We start from the raw sequence: 26,736 nt of genomic DNA on the forward strand, positions 1-26,736 counted from the left end.
CAAAGATTCATGTGACAGCTAACTGCCAATCAGCAGAGATCAAAGAGTTGGCAACACCAACGCCAGACTAAAAGTGACTAAATTACTTTTCAATGCCACAATGTATATTTACAATTTATACGTATTAAAGAGGATCGCCAAGACCATTTTCAGTAGATAGAATAATAGTCTTGGCCTCATAGATCAATGAATCGAACATCATTTACCCCAAAAATAAAATAAAAAGGTTGAAATTGATGCTTGAGAGATGGTTTTAATCTCCACTGTAAACACTCTCATTGACATTTTCAGAAAAGTTTAGCGGATGGTATTGTGGGATGTGGAGTCCTGTAAATGGATGCGGAGAATACGTTTTTTGTGTTTTTCACCAGACAAGGAGGATAGTGATTTTGCACAACTTTCAGTCTGTGAAAACACCAGAAATGTGTTAGGAAGTCACTTTGGCAGAGATTTTGGGGCTAACAAGAAATCACAGCTAGAATAAAGTAAAAGACATATATACACCCATTTACGGGACTCCACTTCCCACAATGCAATGTGCAAAGCTTTTCCGACAATGTCAATAACAGTGTGTTTACATACAGGTGAGACCAAAACAAACTTTTTGGAGTAAATTACGTTAGATTCATTGATCTATGAGGCATACACTATGACTTTATGTTATGAAAATTTGTGTGGGTAGCAGCTTTAATCTTTTCAAATCATGATTTAGATTTTTCAAGAAAAGCATGTAATTTCTGTCTTTACAATGGCTACAACATTATTACATGTATATGTGATTAAAGGCAAAGTGGTAATTTTGAATTAGGTGTTTCCTCATCCCTGAGCAGTGCAGAGAGCAGATGCTCATTGGGTATGGTTGCAGTTTTCTTGACAATAAATATGCTTGATAAAATTATCCTCTTTGAGGGATGATATGTGTCCGACAATCTGGGTTCCTGCGTGTTTCTGCCACTTCTAGTCTGTCAGGTAGGTGTAAGTTAGTTAGCCTCCCCCACCTTGTTACTCCATTGCACAGTTGTTCTTCTTGCACTGTTATGAGTAAGCAACGACTAATGTTGGCTGTACCTGTGGGGAAGACGGTGGGAATGTTGTCTGCATCACCAGCAACCAGTGAGGGCACAATCCAGGTGAATCCATAGCCAGTGAGACCAACGGAATGGGCCACCTCAAAAATTGTGGTGGACTCTTCCTTAGTGCAGTAGAGAAGGATAACTGGACTCTGAAGTTTCTTCATCTGGTTTTGAATCTTTGAGTCGCCATCATCAACTGACATGTCAAGTAGGATGACCTCTTCGAGCTCCCAGCCCACAAAGCTGTTGTCGATGGTGCTGCGGACCTGAACGGAAAATGAAACATGTTGGGAAATATATAAAAAAAAAAAACACTGACAACATTTCTTCATGGTTTCTTAAAATGTTCTCCCACAATCATTAAGCTACTGAAACTCAAATGAAATCATTTTACTTTTCTGTGGTCACCAGTAAATTCCCAGCATCACACTTTGTTAATAAAAAAGGCTGTGCACCAAAAGGCTGTCTCCAATATATTTGTGGCTCTCTGACATATAAATACTGTACTTGAGGCACGTATAATCCGCTTAAGACCATGAAAGTCAATGCCACACACTGTCCAAAATGACATCACTTTTCTTAAATGATACAAGCTTCAATGCGTACCCTGCAGAAAGACTTCCTGAATTTTTTTGTTAGACTTCAGAACTAATAAATTCACAGTGCCTTACCCTCACAATAATGTCCAGCACAGTGTGACTCCATCAGAATGAACCGAGAAAAAATGTAGATAAATGTATGGAAAATATTGTAATCTGACTCCTCATGATTAAAGTTTTGACAGTACAAAAACCTGTTTTTTTCTCATTTAAACCGGGTTTGACTTAAACTTTTGTTCAAAGGAAAGACTTTGACATTGCTGCAGCGTTTTGAAGAAAAATGATTAAATTATTTCATTCTTTCCAGTTGTGTGTCTGAAGTTCAAAGCTATTCAGGATATCCTGCCATTCTCTCTGAGGCTGCCTCAGTGTTCTCTGCCCGGAAGATAAGAAAGCTGAAGTCTGAGTGAGCGGGAGCATTCAAAACGACATATTCAGCCCATCTGCCATTTTTATTAAAGCAATCAGAAAATGAAACTGGCCACTTTTAATTGCATTCAGTTGAGCCTTGCCAATTCTTGGAGCTTGAAATCATTATTTAAAACAAGACAACTGGTGTCACAAAATGTTTAAAAACATTTAAAAAACAAAGAAAAAGAACTGCAATAATTAGATATATCTTATCAAGATAACATCAGGTCTCAAAATATAAGTCTTAGAAAATTGAAAGTAGTTATACCGTATGTGTCTGGGACCCCAAGGAAAAGAGAAACTGTCTTTTGAATTTACAGCTCATAACTTCACGGCAATTAGTTTGATGAGGAATAAGTATCCGGCTGCTTCTGGAGTTGACACTTACTGAAGAAAAACATTTATCTTTAAAGATAATAATGTCTCTCTTTTAATTCTAGCCTTACATTAGCACTTGGCCGTAAACGCTTTGTGGGAAGGTAGCAGAATTAACAATGCTGTTAAAAATACATGTACTTTTTGTGGCTTTACTTTTTTCACATCTTCGCCAAAGTGTTTGTGTGTGTTTGTTTACCTTGTTGACAAAGTCCTCGTGACCAGGGTAGTAGGTGGTAACTATGGAGAAGATGTACCAGTCATACTCCTCCATGATGTTCAGCATGACAGAGGCCTGCTGCTCTATAGAGGGGCCAAACTGGAAAAACATGGAGTGGTCGTCCTGGAAACCAGAGACAGAGACAGCACACAAGGTCATGACTCACAAAGCTTGAGTGTGTGTTGTAGAAGGTCAGATGAATGATGATGACAGATGAAGGATGGCAAGCTCCTGCAAGCCTCTGAATAAACACAGACTTCATTACCGCTCAGAACAGTCTGACCTCTAGTATGTCTGAACTACTGCACGATGCGCTCAGATAAATTAGCTCTGATATAAACTAGCTTTAAAAATTTAGTTGCAGACAAGGGGCCTCTAAATATCTAAAACCCCAACACGTAACTACCTAAGTACCTTATTAAGTATGCTACAGAGAGCACAATGGCTATGATGGCCACCTGGTACCATTATATTCATCTCAGAGCACAAGACTTGTGACATTTATGTCACAGCAGGTTTTGTTCAAGGAGACAAGATGAAAACACATCACATGAAGCTGTCTCTTAGCTAGTACCAGTTGGATACTATGAAAAGTTCAAGGGCAGGTCAATCCACCTTCGGGAATGCACCAAGTAACTCAACAGGATGCAGAAGTCGAGATAGATTAAATATAAATGAGAGAGACTGAAGGCTCCGAGGCGTGGGCTGCACATGAACTACGTCATGTCATTGTGTCCATTGGAAGATACGCAGTGGAGAGGTGACACAGATGACTAAGAGTTATCTGGACAGGAGATTGTCTCACTATTTACAAGGAAATCCATATTTGAAAAAGAATTATGAACAAGAGCACTTAGAGAGTGTAAACCTTTGTCAGGGGCCGAATATCCTCTTTGCCAGATAGAGGCAGGTATATGGATCAGTGATGCTGATCATGGTACCATGATCATTCACACTTTAAAGACTTTTAAATCTATTTTCCCATTAATAACAATACAGTAGGTCCAAATGTATGGGCAAACCCATTTTTTTTTTTTTTTTAAATTGCAAAGAAATGCGCAATCCACATCCGAGACAAAATCCAGTGGGGATAACTGAGGAACCAACCCAACATAGCTGAGTCAATTTTCATAAAGATCAGTTAATTACGAAACAAGATATGAATTTTTGAAATTTCAACCAATGATGAGAGATTTTTGATCTGGATCCCCTACATGAAATCTTCCATGACCTTAGGTCTATCTTTTGTGAAACTCCAGTCAAATTCTGTACTTTTGATGTACTCCTGCTAAGAGACAAACCAATAAATAAACTCTGGTGAAAATATGGCCTCCTTGACAGAGGTAAAAGAAATTTGCTCTCGTCACAATTTTCTTATAGAAGCCAAAAAAACACACCCAAACACAGTAAAACATATAATTTCAAATGTAAAAAATTTAAATGTAAAAAAATGGAGCATCCTAATTAAGCAGAACAGCATGCTATTAAAAGTATTTACATTGAATGATTGTAAACGGTGCAGTGGAAAATGTGGGTTAGAGACACTGCCTCTCAGTCAGAAGGACATAGTTTAGGTCCACGTTTGCAAGTCAGCACAAGCCAATTTAGTTCAGTTTATTTTCCCCTGAAGGGCAATTCAAGGCATCAATACTAAGATCATCAAAACATGTATAAAACACACAGAGACAGGAAGTCAAACTAGAGTCTCTAAATTAGCCCCTGGAGATTGACTGTTTGTTAAGCCAATAATGGACTGGGAACTTGTCCAAGTTCAACAGAGACACGTTCCAGCAACCTAAACAGATTGGAAATGCAGCCTAAAAAGTGAGTCCACCAAAGCCAACATTGAACTTGGACCAGCTCTGAATGGTCACAGTTTGCTGCGAAGTGGCACACAGATACTTTTCTCAGAAGCCTGTAAACACAGTTCAGGCTGTCATGCTTAGTCACCTCATCGGCCAGATTATTCTTGGGAGAAAATCTCCTGTCGAATTCTGTTGATCTTCTGAATTGACTTGCAGAAGAACAATATGTCTCTCACAGCGGACAAAGGGAGCAACGCCAGCTACAGAAACTATTGGACACTCGTGTCAATCTACAGGACTGACATACAGGAGCTGAACATGTTAGGATACACCGGCCCTGAACTGTAGTCACATTAACCATTTTAACCTTTGAAACACTGAGCGACCTTCACTTGAGTGAGACCACTTTTGGCAGCTTTTGCCTTAAAGGTCCTAAATCATGCTGTATTAAGAGCTTCCAAAATGAATTATAGCCACATATGGGTCATATTTTACATTTTGCAAAATCAAATACTAGTTTATTAAGAAACATGACTTATATTCTTTCAACCCGGAAGTTGAGACGCACGGTTTCTCGGAGCGCCGCCTCTGCCCGTGTGAGTGCCTCTCATTAAATGACGTAGCCCTAGAGCTCCGGCAGCATGGGCAACAGGCACGCCCACAAAACTTTGTAAACAGTTCCAGAGATGGAGGAGCGTTCTGTTGGAGCCTTATGTTTTTGACCCAGAGTCCAAGCAATCTTCTGTAAAGTGACGGTCACAGACTAACAGATGCTGGATGGTGCGTTGCGTGCTCCCAGAGATAAATTCCAACCACTTCTGGCGAGTAGACTCTTTTTTAGGAAATTTGAACAAATTCTGAGGACTTTCGCAGTCGAACACACATTTTGGGTTACCAGACTTTATCTTTTGGTACAAAAACCAAGACTGGTTCTTTTCCCTGTGTAGACTGGATGAAAAAAGGACAATGACCATCCAAGCAGATGTTTTTTGGCCAGATAATGGGTGTGTATGTTCACTGTGGAGGCGCGGCTCCAGCAGCAGGCACTTCCTGGGGGGGACGGTTCAGAATTCTCTTGACGCCACAAAAATTTGAACTGCTCGTTTTTTTAGAAGAGGGCAGAGAAGCAGCTCAGAGAGCAGGATTATTGAGGATTTTTCAGAGAAGCAGGAAGGAATCCCAATAATACTTTGGGGGTGTTTTTGATGAAGAATTAACATTGTAACAAGGTTAAAAGCTCAAAAAAGTTGATTTGCATTATATAGGACCTTTAATCAAATATTATTGGCATTTCTTACTCTAAAAGTGAAGAAGCATCTTCTGTTTATCAATATGGGAAATACATGTATAACAAAAACATTCAAAGAGTGCAAAACCTCCACAAAGCACGAAATCTCCTCTTTGCCAGTTATGGGCAGTTATCTGGATCAGTGATCCTGATCATAGTACATGATCATTCACAGTTTCATGGCTTATAAGAAATTTCTATCCCCATTAATAACGATCCAGTAGGTCCAAATGTATGGACAACCCCATTTTTTTTGAGAAAACTTGATGTAATGTGCAATTTGAATCCGATCTGGATGAAACGCTGTGGGATAAATGAGGAACCAACTACACATAATTGAGTCTCATTTCATAAAGATCAGTCAATTACAACCTGAGATATGAACTAATGGAGATGCAGGACGTCATGTAAAAATAGATCATACGGATCTGACCCTGCACACTTAAAAGACTTGGAAGAAATTTTTATCCCCATTAATAACAATACAGTGAGTCCAAATGTATGGGCACCCAAAAATTGTGATGCAATGCACAATCTCGAGCTAATCTCAGTGAAACTCAGGGATGTGAATGAGGAACCAACCCCACATATTTCAGTCAAATTTCAAAAAGATTGGTCAATTCTGACCTAATTGATGATGATTCAATAATGAGAGATTGGGATTTTTTAAAATGCAGAATCAGAAATTCGACTTGATCCCCTTCAAGATGTAATAGAATCTTTCATGTTGTCAGGTCTACCTTTAGTTAAAATGTTGTCAACATTTTTGACGTAATCCTGATAATAAAGAAGTAAATAATGCCAGTGAAAATATTACCTCCATGACAAGTAAAAAAGACAACAGTGTAACTTGTTCAGTGATTAAAATCAGTGTCAAATCCTGAACATTCATGCATTACAAAGGAAAATGCTTTTTTTTTTTCTTTTCTTGTCTGCACATGCTGTCAAAGGTCAACACCACAGGAAGTGCAATCATTATGAGACAGCAATGCATATTTTGTTATTGCAATAAAATACATTGATTTATTTTATTGCTTAATTGTGACCATCACCAGCCCTCCCTAAGGAAGGGTAAGAAATCTTTTATTATAGGGAGGATATAAAAAGGGAGAGCAGTGTTACACCTAAGTGGAGGGGGAGGGGGAAGGGGAGGGGAAAGGGAGCAGGGAGGAGAGACTCAAGGCAGGAAATAGAAAAGGTGGGGAAGAATAGACTGTTCTTCGTATACCAGCATATGTGCAAAAAAAAAAAAAAAAAAAAAAAAAAAACGCTACTGCATGCCCAGGAACTGCCCTGGGCCCGCAGATGCAGCCAGGCCAGCAGAAAGAGCGGAGGCCAGGGAGCCCCAGGCAACCCCCCCGCGGCCGAGCAACTCCCCAGATGCCCCCAAGATCCCAGGCCGAGAGGCAGGCACCGCCCCCCACACACACATCCGAGGTAAAAAAAAAACAAAGGAAAATGCTTACTCTTGATCTGTTATCTGACAACGTCTACTTCTCCCAAAATGACGAGTTAAAAAATTCCATCTTCTTTCATATCTGTGTCATGGAAGAATCCCATTTACCTATGCACACTCTATTTGCACTGTGAAAGAACACATCTAGGAACACTATAAATCCATCCACATGTGCAATTAGTCATACGTGTTTGTCATGCGGGAGGCTGTGTACTCCACGCTGAGGTGCACTACCATCACTGGAACATCAAAGCTCAACTCTCCCTTCCTCCTCTACCCAGAGAGGCAAAAAGGATGTTACCTTCTTTTCACAGTAATGATATGGTAATAACACTGCAGTGTCAGGTGACAGTAGATGGATTTGCAGTGCGGGCAATGAGAGGAGAAGCGTGCGATTGTGTGCGTGAAGACTCAACCGTGACATATTGCTCTTTCCGATGGTTAATGCACTTCAAGTCTATGGTGAAGTTAATCTTACACATAACAGACAGCTATAGCACACCATTCACTTTTGACCTCACACTTCCATCAAATTCCATCATTGTTCAAGCTCGACAAGTAAACAGTGCAGGTAAAGACTGCCTGTAACTTAACCTGACATTATCACTCCATCATCCTGTAAGCTGATCCCTTATAGATACTTCATGTGTCTTGAGGCCTTCAGGAGGTTTGAAAATATCCTCTAGACTGAGATGCTTTGAATCTACTGTATTATTCAGAAAAGTCTCCTTATTTAACTAATATGATCGTGCAAACCTGTAATGTCTTAAAGTCTAAGAAAAACAACATTTAATAAATGTGAGAAAACCATTAACAAGTCATCCAGGGACATTTTGAGTTATTAACAGATACTGAAAGTGTTAATTGATGCCATACATATGGAAATCAAAGAATATTTGTAGGCTTAATGGCAGTCTCCAAAGTAGTTTAGTGAGAAATCAGGCCTCAAGTTTTGCAAGGTTTGTCACCTACCTCAAAAGCCAGGCGTGCATTTTTTTTTAATTTTTTTTTCTTTCAAAAAAGACAAATTTCTTAGAAAATAAAGTTTTTTGTGTTTTATCGGCTTATTGTGTGAGGCCAAGTTGCTCCTACTTTTTTCGTGGGGCGTCACAAAAATCAAGATCCAGAACAACATGCAGGTCCACTACTTCAAACACTGACTAATGCAGTGGTAATAATATATTGTGTAACTTAAGTATACACATTTTTTTCACTGTGGTCTCATTACTACTTATTTCCCAGTCATTACACCCCCAGGGCAAATTGGACTCTCCTACACTATTCTATTCTTATTCCTGAGTCAAAGATCAATAAGCTGTTGTCTGTATTCTCTCATAGCCTTCTCCAAACACCTCAGTTCTGGTTCAGGCACTGAATCTAAAGTGGGTGGATTTTCTCTATTCAAAATAGTTACATATCTGAAAACCTTTGGTAGTTTTATAACAATGATCCAGCAAGCACAAACGATTGATGATGGGAAGAAGCCAAAAGTAAATGCTCAGTAAAATGTATGTGTCAAGGAGGCCCCAAACGCAGAGAGGAAGAGGAGTAACTTTCCATCGACCTGTGTATTTTTAATAAAACTCAAATTGCAAATTGTCCAAATCCACAAAGTTCATTAAAGTACAAACTTGGCCCCCAGCTGCCCAAACTGTTACCTAAGAAAAGTGCTTCTCAGGGAGGAAAAAACAAATAATATTTAGAAGCCTGGCTCATTGATTTGCAACATCTACAGTGTCTGCACCTCCTTGTTGCTTTACGTCCGTCCACGCATCATTTCCAAACTCTGTATATGATTGCTTGCTTGTTTTGCTCTGTGGGCAGTTCTTCTTCCTACCCACAATGCAATGCTTGATGTCACATTGGGTTCACTTCATTTGTGAACATTATGGAGCATTTGTGTTCACACTGAAACAAATTGCTCTAGAGTTTGGATAACACACGTACCAAGATCCCCATTTGCCTCCGGATTATATATACATACATGTATATTTCATGTGTCGAATGTAATCTAAGATGTCAGATATCTCACAGTGAGGAGTCCGTTGGCATTAACTCAACTTCCAACTTTGATCAGGTAAACCTTACTAGAGGAGTCTAGACAACTTTTTTGTAACATTGTCCTCAGATTATAGTTAAAATATTGAAGGTACATTTCAGGAACAAATCACAGCTTGTATAAAAAAAAAAAAACACCAATTTGATTAATCTTCATTATTTTAGGTTTTCAGGGGAATCACAGGGGAGCTGTTTTCCAATTACAAATGAGAGCAAGGCCGGTTTAAATCACAGCTTGGTAAAATCTACTTCCCCTGAAAACAACAAAATTACTTTGAGTTCTTCAGTGCTTCTGCACAAAACCTTTAATCTGTATAGCTTTGTGGAGAACCACTCAATTATTTATACCTTCTTGTAAGATTATGATGGTTCTTTATTGAAAATGCAAACATATATTTTTCATAAACAACTCTTTGCAGTAAATTGGCGAGTATTTGAATAATAGCTATAATGTTGTTCCTAGTGACATCCTTCTGTTGGCTAATTAAACATGAAGTCTGTTCGGCGTTGTGATGCTGTACTGTGGAAGCACACATCTGACAGGAGAATGTCCTTTTTGTGTGTGTGCCTCTGTCTGCACGTAGGACCAAACCCTCCAGCGAGGCTAGCTACTGGAAGCAGTAATTACTAGATTAATATGATTTCTTATCTGGACAGAACATTAGAGTCTACTCCCTTCACCTTTATACATTTCTCAATCTTGTGCAGATTGCACCTCTTTTGTCCTTCATCACTTCCAACTTCCCTTTTGTCTCGATATCTCGCTCTTCATGATTCCTCTTCATAAAGGCGAGTTCACATTAGTGTAATCACATGTTAGACCAAACCATTGAGAGGGATTGCGAGGGCCCTACTTCATTCACACACTCCTTAGATTACAGCTAATCATCCTCTCATTCTACTTTCCTTTTCACGCTGTAATAATGACAATTTAATTTCTGCCTGGTTGATATCAGTGTCCACTTCCCTTCTCTGTGCATTATAATAATGTCCTATCTCATCTGTCCCTATGGTGTCTATTTATATGATGCTCTGCAGCTCCATTAGTTCATATCAAAAAGGTGTGAAGTGCTAGGCAGGGAGCAGTCATTACTAGAATGGAGCTTTTCTGCCTGTTGTTTTCTATCTCACACTGCTTCGCTTTATGCCTTTAACCTCCACCAAATAGGTAATATTTTTATTTTATTATTTGTTTTTTTGTATGGAAGATTCAATTAAAATTTTGTAGAGGATCTAGATCAATATACTGATTCTAGATAAGTTTGGAAATCTCTATCTCTCTTCATTTAACTCAGTTTTGCCAGGATGGTTCCTCAATTATCGCACCGAGTTTCATTCGGATCGGATCCAGATTGCACATTTCATTGCAATTTTTCGGAGTGTTCATATAAACAATTGGACCAATTGTTTCATTAATGGAGATAGACATTTCTTCCAAGTCTTTAAAGTGTGAATTATCATGGTACATTGATCTAGATACTGTAACTGCCTATTTATGGCAAAGGGGAGATTTGGTGCTTGGCCTTATCATATGCTCTTATACGTATATGTTTTTGCCAGATTTGCGTATTTGTTTGTTTGTTAGTTTGTTTGTCTGTGAAGTGTATGACTCAAAAACCAATTTCAACATAAAAGTAGGATCAGGATTAAGTGACTACATTTTGGGGAGGATCCGGATCAATTTTCTGATTCTGAAAAAATCCCTGTCTCTCATTATTTCAGAAACCCATATCTCTGTTTGTAACAGGCCAATGATGATGAAATTTGACTCGGACATGTAGAGTTGATACTTCTATCACTCCGATGAGTTTCATCCTCATCGGATCTGGATTGTGCATTCCATATTGGTTTATTTTTTGTTTTTGCCCATACATTTCGACTGTATTGTTACTAATAGGAAAATACGTTTCTAACAGTTTTTCATGCTATTCTCAACTTCCTGTGTGAAATCTGATGTGACTCTAAAGCTAGCGCTGTTAAATGTCCACTGTATGAGATGAAACAATGGGATTATTTTTTATTGATTTGAATCCAATCCTCAAAGGAAAAATAAGCCAGCTGTCCATTCTTATGTGACCTTGTACAAGGTTGTGGCTGGCAAAATTAACAGCTTTCATGCTAGTGAATCAAACAGACATTCTTGCATGGAATTATTGTTTTTTTTTTCAGGACAGGAATGAAAGGTTGAATTATTTTAGTAAACTAAAGATGCCAGTATTGTAATGCCATCTGTGTGTCCTTGGCTGCTTTAAATGTTCAACTAAGAAAGTGTGTGTTCTCCCACAACCGCCTCTTAAAAAACACACGTCCACTTCTTATTGTACGTGCTGCACAGTCAGCTTCCTGCACTGCAAATCATCTTCACAAATATTAGGCTGCAGAAAAACAGTTGCAGGTGTGCCCAAAGAGATGTTGGAAGACATGAACAGATGATCAAGCTTAATATGGACGCTGATGCTTCTGGACATGCAGAGACAGAGATTCTCAAATTGACATCTCTGCTCATTAAGCCGGGTATCCCTTAGGTAACAATGTAGTTTATAATTTAAACACTTCATCATTTCATTCAGATTTACTCTTGAACATTACTTGGGATCGTTTGTCTTGAATAAAATAGAAATGACATACAAGTAATAATGAAATTGTTGTCAGTTTCAGCAGGCCAGTCAGATTTGGGCCTGTACAATATTATATAATGTATGAGTGGGGTAGGAGTTAAACATTTAATTTTATGTTGTGCATTGTTGGAATGTGATTGCTAAATAAATGTTGTCATATTTTTAATTGTTTTTATTCTTTAAAGCATTAACATTAATGTATATTATAATTTATATATTTATATATTGTAATTATTTAATTTAGAGCCATAAATGCAATGGGACTAATAATTTGCTTAATAATTTATTTCGGTGTTTCGGTTTTCGGTCTTGGTTTTCTCATTTTCAGTTTCAGCCAATAATTTTCATTTTGGTGCATTCCTACTAATAAGATTTAAAAGATAAGGATTTCTGTCAATATTATCCCTAGTAGTCAACAAGATGAAATCAAGATAAACCTGTCTAAGGTTTTAACACAGTGAGATCATTGTAAACACATGCTAAGCACACAGGTGTTCAACAGCTACTTGGGCTTTTTTTTTTTTTTGGGTGGTCATGTTTTGTTTCTCCCTTTGAAACAACAGAAAGCCTGTGAATTTAGGCCAAAGTTTAAGGGGAAAACATCCTCTCCAAATGTGTATTTAAGGTTTTCAGTCACTTTCCTCTGTAGAAAGTTGAGAACAATCAATTATGTGCATCTATGTACTTCTACGTCACACTTTCCCTTTCACACAGGCTGCCTTTTCTTCTTTCCAATGAACTTCTAACGGTGCTTTGTTGTTTCTCCTCGAGCAGAGAAATCATAAAACAACCACAGTGTGGTTGGACAAAATCAGCAACAGTCAGATTCTTCCTTTAACCACATCAAAAAGAAAGCATAACCTGACCTTAGTGCAGTTATGACACCACCGAGCTCCACAGTAACACAAACCTGTGTGTGTCTATCCCACTCCCTCAGGTGCTGAGCAGCAGTCTCACTTGTTAGTTTAACCTTCAGTTAAGAGGGCGACACTGCACACTCACTGGAGACAGATGACGGAAATACCCATAATGTTAGCGCAAGCATCCAACTGTGCAAATAGGACTCTGATTTGTGTGTCTTTCTCTATCCCCCACACAGCTTCATCTCTCTCTCACACACACACACACACACACACGTACACGCACACACACACACACACACACACACACACACACACACGCACACACACACACATTGGTATGCATTTTATTGAAACTTCTCCGAATTGTCACAGAAGAGCTGTTGCGTTACGTAGGCCCATTAAGACGGTGAGCGTTGGGTGTGTTTGAATTTGTTCCGATTGACACAGACATGGAGACGGATGCTTCCGCTGTGGCTGCAGCTGCTGCGTCAATGTGCAGATTTGCACGAGGGCTGAGCAGCGCGAGCCTCAAGCGGGAGAACTGAAAGGATTTGGCAACTCATCTCCATGTCATGCCAAGGAAAGCCTGTCTCCAATTAGATTTGTAGAGGGAAAGCTGCGTATCAACCCACTGCTTAACAAGCCTGGTAGAGGAGCAATCGGGGGGGGGGGGGGGGGGGGGGGGGGGGGACAATAATGTTTTCAATAATTAATTATTTGGAATTAAAGTATTCTGCTTTGTGTTTACATGGAGAGAGTCATTCCGAATTTAGGTTTACATGAAAAACAGTTAATTAATTTTGATTCAATTCCGCTTTATTCACTTCAACCGGGGGAAAAAACACACAACAAACCTTTTCTTTTCAGCTACAACATAGAAAACCACATAACAAGAACTGTTTTCACTTTGATTTTTATTGGAGTTTTGAAACAGCCGCTCGACAAAAAAATACTGTTTCACTTTCTTCAGCTGAGAAGAAGGGAGATAAAAGACCACACTTTGGCCAATCAAAGCCAGTGGTTAGTGCAACAGCTGTTGTGCCTCCATCTACAGGATGTTACAGTAAATGGAAGGAGAACTTCCGGACAATTAGTGAAGCTCTGTGTGTGTGTTGCTTCATGTCCACCGATGAAGTCTGTCCATGTGAGTGTAATGTGTCTGTGTGTCCGTATGAATGTTTGCATTCTTGTGCTTCTATCCATCCACTCTTTTCATTATATCCATGTCTTCTAAGGTTCTTATTAAATAAATAGTCACGGCTCCAGTCCAGGCGGCCATCCTTGGCTATGTTGTCACCAGCGCGTCATTGCAACAGGACGAGCATGTGCAGAACGACCGCAGTTCATTTAAAGCAGAATTAAACGTAGACAAGATCGAGGAATTATTCCATTTGGAATTAAAATCTGAATAAACCAGCCATTTAATTCAGATTTAAGCTGAATTCAGATTGGCTATTTTCATTCAGAACTAGGTGTTTACAAAGTCAGTTTAAAGAGGGTTTAATTTTTATTCTGAATTAAAGGGGAACTAAAGCTCTCATGTAAACGTGGCAAATGATTACAGAGCAATCCTTACGATTGATAATCACAAACACAATGAAAACACACAAAAACTCACACGTAGCAGTGTACACATTGTACTCCTTCACACCCATGACTCATACATCTCCCCTTTTCTTTCTTTCCTCCCATCCTCAGTCTGCTGTCAATCCTCCTCAGTTTGGGTTTGCGCTTCATCATCACATTTTTAATCAAACACACACAGCGCTTTAATTAATCTCATCTTCTGCTGTTTAATTTTCAGTGACCCTCTTTCGACATCGCACTCCTGGCTTCATTCAGCAACATTTTAAACATCCCATGATGTTCTGATTGAATTACTCCTGCTATTTTTATCGAGGAAATCATTTCAGGAGCGCTGAAATAAGATCGACTCCCACAGCAGCCTGGGAAGCGACGGCGAGGGCTCCGCTGTGATAGCAGAGATGTTCTCTGGATAATCTGCTGTTCCTCTCTAAAACATGAATTTCACCAGGCAATATCAACACGTGAAGCAGTAAGGTTGTGAAAGCATTTAATACCCTTAAACCGTGTGGAAAAAGAGCTACTTTAAGCTTGATTATGTGTTTGCCGGTGTGTGAAATTTCTTTTTTATCGTGTCATTAAAAGGACAATTATAGGCGAGTAGACATGATACATTAATTTACCTAACAATATTCAAATTTAGTCGACTTTTAATCAAAAGTAAGATATAGTCAGTGAGATAATATGCTCTTATTTTTCTACTTTCATCAAAGCAGCTCTAAAAAATAAATGTGTTTATAACCAAGGAAGGAAAAAACAAACATTAAGCTGCTGGAGACAATAACTTTTTATTAAATAAAGACTGAAGCTGTCTTTGCACGTACTCCTCGAAGTCTGACGTAAAAATGAGTGTGTAGTGCGTTCACATTAGATAGTTTGAAGAGATTGAATACACAAGAAATACCCGGAGGTATACTATATCGGGACATTCTTGAAGTATGCATGTCATACTCAACCGCCTCAAGACGCATTACCAGCGGAACGTAAAATCATCAAACGTCCCCCTTTCAAAACAAAAGCATCTCTACTTGTTTTCCATTTGTTTTTTAACGCTTTTGTAAATAAGGCTCTTGTTTTGAAGTTTTGTCAGTAGCACAGAGCGGGTCTCTGAAAATCTCCAAAATGTCGGCATGAAATGTGTTTCCATGAGTTTATGGATCAAATGACCACATGTTGATATTCTACTTGGTCACTTTCTCGCTTAAAATTCAAATGCACAGTACGGAGTGTGCCATTTCAAAGACACCCATAGTGTAGGTCTCACAGATCAATAAATGGAAGATCATTTGCTTGAGAAAAAGAAGTGAAACATCGAAAGTTTGTTTTAATCTCCACTGTAAACTCTCTTATTTACAATGTCAAAAAAGTTTTTTCGCAATGCATTGTGGGATGTAGAGAAGCGTTTTTCCTTAATTCTTACACGTCAAATACGAATTTCACTAATGGCGCATTTTGTCATATTTATATAACTTCAACTAAAAGATTCTAAAGCAACTCAAAACCATCAGTAACTCACAGCAACTCAACATGTCTCCTGTTTACAGCAGCCTGTGTTTGAATGCCTTTACATCAGCATCTGATGACATTTGGTTTCAGCTTCACAATAGTAAACAAAACTCCCCGAGGACACAACCTGTAGCTCTCTGTCAGCTTTACCTCAGACTACGGAGTGGTGGAAAAACACGCTGGGATGCAAACATAAGTACAAAAGCTGCGGCTGAATACAGATGTTAGAGTACAACCTGCATAAATCATAATAATATAAGCACACAAACAGAATAAGTAGAGACAGTTGAATATATTTTTCCTCTTATTGAATTCACATTGACCTTTCATCAGTATGCATGGTAATTTTCATTTTTAAAGGTATAAACCCTGTGGTTTAGTAAGTTTTCTCTGAAAAGCATTTACAACAGGTGAATAAATGACTAACTTGTTTATTTTTCTCTTTCTCGTGCTGACCACATTCCATCACAGACAGACAATCAAAGAAACATTTATGGCATTATTCTTTATAAGTTATAGGAGAAGACTGGAAGATCACAAGAGAAACAACCTACACACAATGAGAGTTGACATGTAAACTACATCCAGGGAGACCAGTCGGCAATGATAAAAGCCATAAAGGTCCTATGTCATGCAAATCAACTTTTTTCAGCTTTTAACCTTGTTACAATGTTAAGTCCTAATCAAAAACATCCCCAAAGTAACATTGGGATTCCTTCCTGCATCTCTGAGAAACCCTCAATAATCCTGCTCTCTGAGCTGCATCTCTGCCCTCTTCTGAAAACCGAGCGGTTCAAACTCTAGTGATGTCACTAGAATTATGAACCGTCCCCTCCAGGAAGTGCCTGCTGCTGGTGCCGTGCCTCCACGGTGAGCACTGCAGTGTAGGCACCCAGGGAGTAGACATCGTGTCGCCTTTGACTTGATCTGATGTGTTTGTGACCCAATGCGACGCAACAGTTGAGGTGATAAACAAATGATTAACACCTTAAATGCACTATTCCTGTATTTAATAAAGATGAGGAGGAGAAGAAAGTGAAATAGCAGCTTAAAACTCCGGTGAGTGTTTGAAGCAGCTGACTGCTGCTGCTGCTGGATGAACACACAGCACGGAGACGGACTCACACAATAGCCGCTTAAATAGCCATGTGTTTTACTGTAATGTGCAGTTTTTTGGTGGAAAACAGTAACAACAGTGTGTGGATAGCAAGAGAAAATTGCTTTGGTGATCATTGATCTACCTCAGAGCGAGTCATGCAGGAGCCTCGCAGACAAGTCAGTGTAAAGACAAGCTCACTCATGAATATGCATAAACAGGCATCAAACAGCCTGTTGGTCAGAAAGTCACTTTTTAGAGGCTAAAACTCTGGAAAACAGGTGAGTTTGGGAAAATAAACCTTAAATATTATGATTTTGGGGTTCTTAGAACAAATGGAGATGGGTGAAAAATGCATGATTTGGGACCTTTAAGCTCACATTTGTGGACAAATAATTCAGAGGGCACTGAAATAAGTTTAAAAAAAGAGACTAAGAAAAGCACACACAATTCTACATAATCATTTATTAAATGGCTGAAAGCTATGCCTGCAACACTATGGGGTGCCAAGTGTAAAAAATTAGTATAAAAGTTGTAGCTAACACATTTTCATTATTGATCTCACTTTTCTTATATTTAGCACATTTTCCTATATTTAACACATTTAACCACATACTGTATATAGAGGTAAAAAAAAAAAAAAAGCAGTAAATCTAAATATTTAAACCTAAATCTCCACCAAATTCCTCTAGTCCTGAAAGTTTGCTGTTTTTTTTTTTCTCTATGTCTTGTCATGGACTGAAGGCTTGTCAATCGTCTTCCACGTAAACAGAACCCAAACCTTCAAAGCACTGTCACAACATTACCATAGACTGCTGTGTGCTGTTCCTATACGCATTGTGAAGACCCAATAATAAGGTCTCAGTGCACACATAAACACAAAGAAGGGGAAATTTAATTCAAGTTTCCTTATCAGTCGTATGAAAATGCTGCTGCAGAGACTTGAAAGTTTTAAGGAGAAATTTATCAGTTTCTTAAACAACTGCACATGGATGTGCCACAATGGATTTTTTCGTATTTTAATTTTGCCAGGAAGAATCCATTCATTATCTTTTTTTGTAAAAGAAACACATATGTTATTGAATCACAGCTGCCTGGAAACTACATTAGTACTATGTAGTATAGCTTTAGACACACATCTTATTGAAATATGACTACACGTAGTTTCTTTCTGCAAATGAATGCAGCATTTCCTCTTCCTCCCCTCCTGCTGAGTAAAGATCACGAATCAAATAATGCAAATGACATCCTCCAGCATCTACTTACAGTAGCTCTACACAGTATATTCCCACAGAATTGTTTAACAAACAGCATGTTTCTGCCTGAAGACACTGACTGAATGCATCAATAAATCCTACCATGTTTGATTATGTGTTTCAACAACAAGTATTTGTGCATACAGTATGTTTTTCATGTGGACAACATTTGCAGCATACACACATCAACAAATACCTTTATAAGACTTATAACTTATAACACTTTAACAACACTAGTTACCTTTTCTATAGAATATTGAAAAAAAAAAAAAAATAGCTGCAAAAATCTGAAGCTGAAAAAATATATAGATACAAGATTTTTAAAACAAGAGCCGTTAGAGAGCACAACCTCCACCAAGCTGTCAAATCTCCTTTGTGCTAGATATTGTCAGTTTTCTGGATCAGTGATCCTGATCATGGTGTCATGATCGTTCACACTTTAAAGGCTTGGAAGAAATTTCTATCCTCGTTGATAACGATACTAGGTCAGAACACTTTTTTTTTTTTCTTAAAAAATCACAATGAAATGCGCAATTTGGACCTGATCCAGATGAAACTCTGTGGGGTAATTGAGGAAACAACTCAACTCTACTGAGTCACATTTCATCAGGAGATCAGTAAATTCTGACCTGAGATAGGATTTGTTGAAATTTCACCAATTATGAGATATAGGGATTTTTGAAACTGATCCAGACTCAGTTTATAGATTCAGGCCCCCTTCTAAATTTTATGGAATCTTCCATGGCGTAAGGTCTATCTTTGGTTAAAATGTTGTCAATTAAGCAATTTCACACGAGAGGGTGCACACCCGACCTCGAGTGGGATATTGCCTTTATACAACAGTTCTACAAGTGCACTTTATTAGTTATTAGTAATACATGACAAGAGATTGTGATTTGTTTGTTTATTTAAACATTTGGGGCTCTGCCAATAAAAATAGTTCCACAAGTGGAGAGCAAACAGTGTACTGCGGTGTTGCCCAACATGTAACGGTAATTACGATATTTAGACCAACTGTACAGCGGAGTGATATGATCCGTAAAAGGTCCTGCTGCTGTTATTAATCTGTATCAGTACTCTTGGAATGTCTGTAATCAAATCAAATTACATGGTTTGAACTAACTGTTGTATAAAATCTGTGAAGTACTATTGATGAAATTTTGTTAACAGACAAACAAAGAAACGCTGGTGAAAATATAACCTCCTCAGCGGAGGTAATAAATGCCCAGCTGAAACGCTCTGTGATTGGCTGAGGACAACTTGCTGGACCAACCCTAATGACATAGAACCACCTCAGGATACGGCTTTAGTATTCTCATCCTTCAGTATGTCACAACCAGAAGTCAAGTGATGGTCGACAGCAAAGGAAACTCCCTGTAGTCGTCTTCATCACAGAAAGAGACACATTCACTCTTGCAGTAGACATTTTTTTTATAGCCAAATGTAAAAACAAACCTGTGTCAAAGGTTGTTAAAGTCCTTGCGACTTTTGTTAGTGTTTAAATGAGTCAGTGTAATCAGAAATTCAAAGTTCTGTCAGATACAGAGTATGTGGTCCACTGAGCAGTTTGACTGACAGATAAAGAGGAGGAGGAGGAGGAGGAGGAGGAGGAGGAGGAGGAGGATGCATTCACTTGTCATTCAATAAACAAGTCCTTTATTTCAAATAAAATGTTTTTTTTCTGTTTTTGTTTTTACTTTAGCATCACTGGGCTCATTTTCAAAAGACATACCATTCAAAGCCACATTTATTTACCTCCCATTGTGAAAACAAGTGTGTCTGGAGGCATGTGGAGACCTGAACAGACAGACAGACAGACACAGATAGTGTGTATCCTGTCTTTGTAAGTCAGTGCTTTTCAAAGTGTGTGGCGCACCCCCCTGGTGGGGAATGGAGGTATGACGTCATGCTAATCTTCTTAAAAACCTTTTTTTCATTGACAATAAAGATCATTAACACTATAAAAAAGGCCTACACACAAAAAAGTGCTAAGGAGAAACCTAAAAATCTAGCAGAAATGAAAAGAGCATTCAGTTATTAGACTGCCTTAGATATGCGACTGGGAAACTTTTTTTAACATGGAACTAAAGTGCAAATATAATGGTTTGCATTGGCATGTGAAGTGGAGCGGAACAATAAACACTCATTCAATAGCTCACCTCAAAAATATTCTTCGGCACAGATGGCAAACAATGTTGTTCTTATATTTTTGACTACTGCACTTTTACATTTGTTTTTTATGCAGTTAATAAGTTTAATTTAGTTTTTGATTTATTGTGAAATATTGTGATACTTGTTCCCTGTTAATTCAATAAATTTGAAAATGTGTTATTTGTCAGAATTATTTTGGGGGGGGGGGGGGGGGGGGGGCAATGAGCGCAGGTGAGGCTTGAATGTTTACCTTGGTTCAAAGTGGGGAACACCCAAAGAAGTTTGTGAATCACTGGGGTTTAATGTGTTTACTGGGAGAAAGATTGGTGATTTGAAAAGATCATGAAAGTCAGGCTTTTTCTTCAAAGAAAGACAGAAAAAAAACCCGTTACTGAGACACTTTCAGCACTGCATGGTAACAAAATAACCAATGGATCGTTTTTATGTCAACAATTCTGAATGGACGTTATTCCTGTAACACATTTCACAGTCTTTTTTCGTACATTTTCTGCTGCTTTGACGACTAAATCTCTTAAAGAGGTGGGCATTTAAAAATAGCTTCTGTGTGAGCATCTTGCAGCCTTTGTACGCTGCATGCTTGTTGCTCGTTGCTATTTTTTCAGATTCACATTCATATTCTATTAGCTGTTATTAGCCTGAGTATGTTAGACAATAATTTAAAACATTTATTTTTAAAAGAACAAACTGTAGAGCAGGGAGACCACGTGTTTGAGTTAAAGGAGCTTAGGGCAGGATCAAGAAATAAGACTCAATAGTGACACGGCAGCTTGTTCAATGCAATAGGGAGATGCAGTATGTGTGTGGGCTCATTCTGTTTGGTTTTGAATGCTTCATCACCCATTATTAGCATTAAAAAACCTAAAATAAATGTTTATTTTTTCACAACTCCTGTCCTAAGCTCCTTTAAGATCTTAGTTTGGAGAAAAATGTAAATTAAGTGTGCAAACTTACACTGTTCATTAGAAATACACCAAGTGAATGTTCTCATGAATGCAGTGAAGTTGTGATTCACAAGTTAAGCAAGATAAACATTTGCCGGCTGCACAAAATGTGTTACAGGGGCATGAGAACATGCACGCAAAGACTAGTAAGTAAGTAATTGTCGGTACGCGCTCTTACTTTAAAAACGGCAGCCTCCGTTTGCACCACATGTTTGTTTTTGTTTCTAACATTGAATTTCTATTTATAGCATCAAAAAATAAAAATCAAATGTTTTTATTTGATTTTTTTTCCTCGACCCTGATTAAGAAAAATTCCTTGAATTTCAATGTTGTTTTTTGAATCTTAAAATGAAAATTAAATAACCACTCATTTTTATTTTTTTTTCTGAATAGAAAATCAAAACAAAACAATACAAACACTTACCAGTAATCTTTAGAAACACTGATTTTGAACTTAAATTGCTGGAACATTCCGAAAAATAGGAACATTTTGAAAAAATTCTAAATAATATATACTTTCATAAATGAGTCAGGTTTCTCCCTAAGTTAATTATTCAGGTATTATGAATTATTCTTACTTTCATTGTATCTTTAGAGCACTATTTGGTATTTTGTCAGCACCCTTTTTCCCCCTAAAATCAAAGATCCATTGTTCGTTTTAAATGTATACAGTTAATTCACTGCGACGCAACCATGTCCATCCCTTAAAACCCACAAAGAGTTTCTTTTATCTTCTCTAGAAGAATCCACCATGTGTTCAACACTGCGCCATCAGCTACTGAAACATAATCACCAACTGAATGCCTAATTAGAACAAATTAATCTCCTTGTCTCACAAACACGATCACTCTCAGGCAAACACACACAGAGAGGCTAAGAGGCTTGCGATGCCCAGCAATCCCATGTGTGTGCGTGCAAGCACATGCACAAGGACCCTTGAGAAAGCGCAGGAGATTTCCTCTTGCCTCAAGCATTCATCCAACCACTGCATCCATCGGTACAGCGCACCAAGGAACATACGATTAATTGTCTGATTCAATATCCTACTTTTGCGCTGAGCGCTCGAGCACCACTCACATCATGTCGGCCAGGCTCACAGCCCTGGCCTAGAGTAGAGAGAAAAGCAAGAACGACAGAGGAAAACAAGCCCTGAGAGCAACCGGTAGGTAGCAGATGTAAAACGGCTCCATGCAAGGACAATAACAGCAAATAGCCACTTAAACACACTCACACTCACATAAAGAAGAACACATAAGCCTGTCAGAGGCAGCAGACTAAGTAAGACAATGAGACATGGGAAGGAGTCAATTTAGCAACACCTTTGGCCCTGATCAGCTAATGGAAAGCTCCTTCATGAGCTGATTAAGCTCCTTAGCTGAGCGGAGAAGGTAGGTAATTAATCACTGACAGATTGGAGCATCCATGCAGAAATGTGTCCCACACATCCAAACCTGCACAAAACATCATCATATGACCTAAGCAAGTACGGCTAGCAGCTAAAAGAAGAAGAAGCAGAAAATTATAAAACTGAATGTGTCATAATTTCAATAAAACTTCTTATTGAAAGTAAAATCAACTCATAAATGATGGTTAATTGGAGGCTTTTGAGACTTGCCTGTTTATGCTTTTAATGAGTATAGTTTTTCTTGGTTTAGCGATTTCAGCACCCAATCATACACAAGAGGATTAGTGCTGCTGGAAAAAACTAAAAAAAACAGAGACACTGAAAGAAGAAAAAAAAAAACACAAAGCCAGTTGTGGAAGAAAAAAAAATCACAATTGTATTCTTTATTTATTTTTTCTTTTTGGTCTTAATTTATTGAAAGTGTCTGTCTGTACGGTTGTCGTACGGACAACCCCTGGTGCTATTGGTACGGTTACCAAAGTATACATACTGTACGTAGCGTCTTAGGGTTAGAGTTAGGTTTAGGGTTAGGTTACCATCCAATAACGCAACAATTTTTATGGTTAGGGTAAGGTTTAGTCTTAGACACGCGACCTAAACTGGCCAATGACTGACCTATCATCACGTGACCTAAACTGGCCAAACAGAGGCGCTGCGTACGCATAGAATGTCGGTATATTGATACGGCAACCGTACGGATAGGACTGCTTAATTTATTTATTCTTCCCTTTTCTTCCAGTCCTGCTTTTATTATCTTTTGTTTTTTTCTCCCATTTTCACCTGTTACTACTTTGTATGGAAGAGGAATAGGGGAGCTGGAAGAGCCAGTAGTGGAAGAAAAAAGAAACATCACAATTGTAATCTAAATTTTTCATCAAGTCGAGAGACTTTCTCACACTTTTAGGTATTGAGGCTGAAAATGAGTTTGTTAGTCTTAAATTTGTGGATTTCACTTCATCAACAAAGAATAAAATCTTTCAAATTACACCAACTGTATCAAATTAATCTATAAACCATTATTGATTTTATGAGTATATTCTGAAAGCGACTTGGGGAAATTTTGCTCTGTGTAGGACACTCCCTTGTTAGCTAATTAAATAACTAGCAACACCTAAGTCATTAATAAATTTTAATATTTATCAGTTAAAAACATCCAGATTGTGTGTGTGTACACAGGCTTCTGTGACTTTATTTCATTCATAAAAACCACCTGACTATTTTAATTTGTTCCCTTTCCTGTTCATCCCACTTTTATCTACCGTTTGGTCTTTTACATAATTTGATTTAATTCATTTAAATTCTGCCAGTTCCTGTTGTAACAAATCAATGTATTTTTTTACTTTTATTAAACGTGTTGCTCTTTAATAGAAATCCTGTCATGGAGACAGCAGCACCAGCTTTCATGTTTTTTTGGATTATTATTGCTTTTTGAATATTCTGCTTCCCCTGCTCAAAAGCCTGTTGATGTAATTTATATTCTTCCAGCACAGATCAAGTTATTATCGTTTTGTTTTTGTTTTTATTCTTTCTTTAATGCCCCACCCCTACACATATAGACATACTGTACACTGCGGAAGCAAAAAAAACTCAATAGGGGCTTAAAATGTTGTCCTTCCCAAAAATCAGATTATCGAATTATTCTGCATTATTTTACATGACATCACCACAGAAACGTCGTGAGGTACTTAATTATCAAAAAGATAAATGACAATAAATCTCTCTCTAACCTTTCTAGTCAAATATTAGTTGTTGATTAAAAGTTGATTATTTTGGAAAAGACAAATTTTGTTTATTATTGGTAGCACACTCTTCATCAGTGCATCACACTTTGAAAAGCTGTACCTTATTTACTTTTATAATTTCTAAACGTTTTATTTTTATCTTCCAGCCTCCCATAGGGTGGAGAAAAACGCCTCAGAGTAAAAGTTGAGAGTGAGCACATCTCTAATTGATGTTACAGCACCGAAGCAAAATATTTAAAGAAAACTTAACATCAGAGACAATTCTTTGAAGTTCAGGTGATGACTTATGAAGGCCTCATAATAAATCCATCAGTAAAGACTCCCAAACCATCTCACATCTAAAATGCTGGAGCTTTAATCAGCATGCGTGTTATACTCATCACACAGAGCTCATTTTATTCATTTCACCAGTGTGTGTCCACCACACCAGCCTAGTTTCTATGTCCTGTTTTCATTTTACTGCTTATGGTTTTCAGTCAGTTTTACTTCTGCAACATTGAATACACTCAAAAGTCCCTGCTGATGCTTCCAATAAAAGCTTTCTTTGACTGAAAAGCCATTGGAGGCCTGAATGAATGAAATGCCAAACGTGCATGAATGAATAATAAATGCATATAATCGTGATCCTAAACACAATTATACAGTGACAATATTTTGGAGAATGAAACCGAAAGGAATGTCTAAAAATAACTTTTTGTTTACATGGGTGAAGATGATCTGCCAACCAATCAGAAACCTAATGTCTTAAAGTCACACTTTTGCTAAATATAAATCTAAAAAATCAAGTTCATTCCACACTAAAAGCATCCATAAATATTCTAACATACATCAAAGTCTTCATCATGAAAGTGGATCTTCCTTCCTTAAACTTCCATAAACTTTCATTGCATAAACCAGTTTACCTAAAATAATTATGTTAATTAAATTAGTGTCCTGACAGTGTTTTGGTGCTCTGTGATGGATGGATTTATTATTGATTTCTATCTTAATTGTAATTATTTATGCAGTAAATAAAACCAACAAGCACGAATCAGATTAAACCGTTCTCTTTACAACTTCAAACTTCTAGTTTCAACTTTTGAACCATTCTGGCAAAAAGTCCATCGGTCCATCTTGTTTCAGTGGTCAAAGCCCTTTATGACAATGTTCACATTTTTCATAAATAAAAATAAAACTGAATTTATTACAACAACATTGCAAGTAAACATTTCACCTTTCTTCGAAAGTCTTTACACTGGCTCCCACTCAGCCTCAGAATAGACTTTAAAGTTCTGCTGCTGGTGTATAAATCTGTCAATGGGTTTGATCCAGAATACATAGGTTAGATGTTAGTCAGGTATGAACCCAGCAGGTCTCTCGGATCTATGGACACAGGTCAGATAGTGGAGCCCAGAGCTCACAGTAAACATGGTGTTGCTGCTTTTAGTTGTTATGCTGCAAAGAAGTGGAACAAACTGTCACCAGAGATGAAGTCAGCATCCAATGTGAACATTTTTAAATTAAAGTTAAAGGCACTTTTTTTCTCTACTGCGTATGACTGAAAGGGAGGTTTCTGGTGACGTTATTGTTGGTTTAATGTATCTATTTACTGCTGATTTTAATTGCACTGCATGGCTGGATCTACAGATGTGAGTCTTTATGTATGTCAAGGACCATGTTTGCACCCTCCTCCCTCGTTTCAACAACCACACACTCTGCCTTCCCAGCCCTGCCTCCCTCCCTGACAAGCATATGGGGCGGCAGTGCAGAGTGAAGTCAAGCACAGCGTGCAATGACAGACATGAGGTTCAAAACCTTGTCATGACGTGCTTCACCACAGCAGGTCTTCACTCCCCTTCCCTCTGCTGCCCTCTACTCCTCCTGGATTATTAAGTCTCTGCTCATCCTTGACAGCACTCGGCAAACGAGTAGTGAGTTTTTACTCTATCTCATTTGTACAGCCATCACCAGTAATTCCATTCTCTGTTTTCTATGTCCCTTTTCTCAATCTGTTGCTTTTCTTCAGAAACTTTGTCTGCATATCTCCCGCTCTGCCATTTTATCAGCGCACAGCTGAATCAAATAAGCTGGGTAAGTATGACGGGTGTGGTTCTGTAGATACCAGGGGAACCAGAGAAGCAAAAATCCATCCTTTCTTCTTGCGTCTTTCATCAGCTTTCTCCATTTTATTCTTTCTGACGTCAATCACCAGCTCCGCCTGAAGCGTCTGCCTTTTCATCACTACAAATTGAATACTATTCAATCCTTCCTCCCAATTTCACCAAATTT

The 26,736-nt window shown here is 38.2% G+C and overlaps 1 protein-coding gene across 9 annotated transcripts in view; it reads right to left on the minus strand.

Annotated features, from left to right (window-relative positions):
* grin2bb (glutamate receptor, ionotropic, N-methyl D-aspartate 2B, genome duplicate b) overlaps nt 1-26,736 on the minus strand; it is a 135,709-nt gene that overhangs the window by 61,247 nt on the left and 47,726 nt on the right. For all 9 annotated transcript variants that reach the window (XM_028443152.1, XM_028443143.1, XM_028443134.1 and 6 more), the window contains exons 5-6: nt 2,658-2,801; nt 1,069-1,339 (exon numbers count right to left, since the gene is read on the minus strand). In XM_028443152.1, the coding sequence (XP_028298953.1) occupies nt 1,069-1,339; nt 2,658-2,801 (415 nt within the window). The remainder of the gene's footprint in view (nt 1-1,068; nt 1,340-2,657; nt 2,802-26,736) is intronic.

The sequence above is a fragment of the Gouania willdenowi genome, chromosome 1 (assembly GCF_900634775.1).
Source record: "Gouania willdenowi chromosome 1, fGouWil2.1, whole genome shotgun sequence".
Classification (NCBI taxonomy): domain Eukaryota; kingdom Metazoa; phylum Chordata; class Actinopteri; order Blenniiformes; family Gobiesocidae; genus Gouania; species Gouania willdenowi.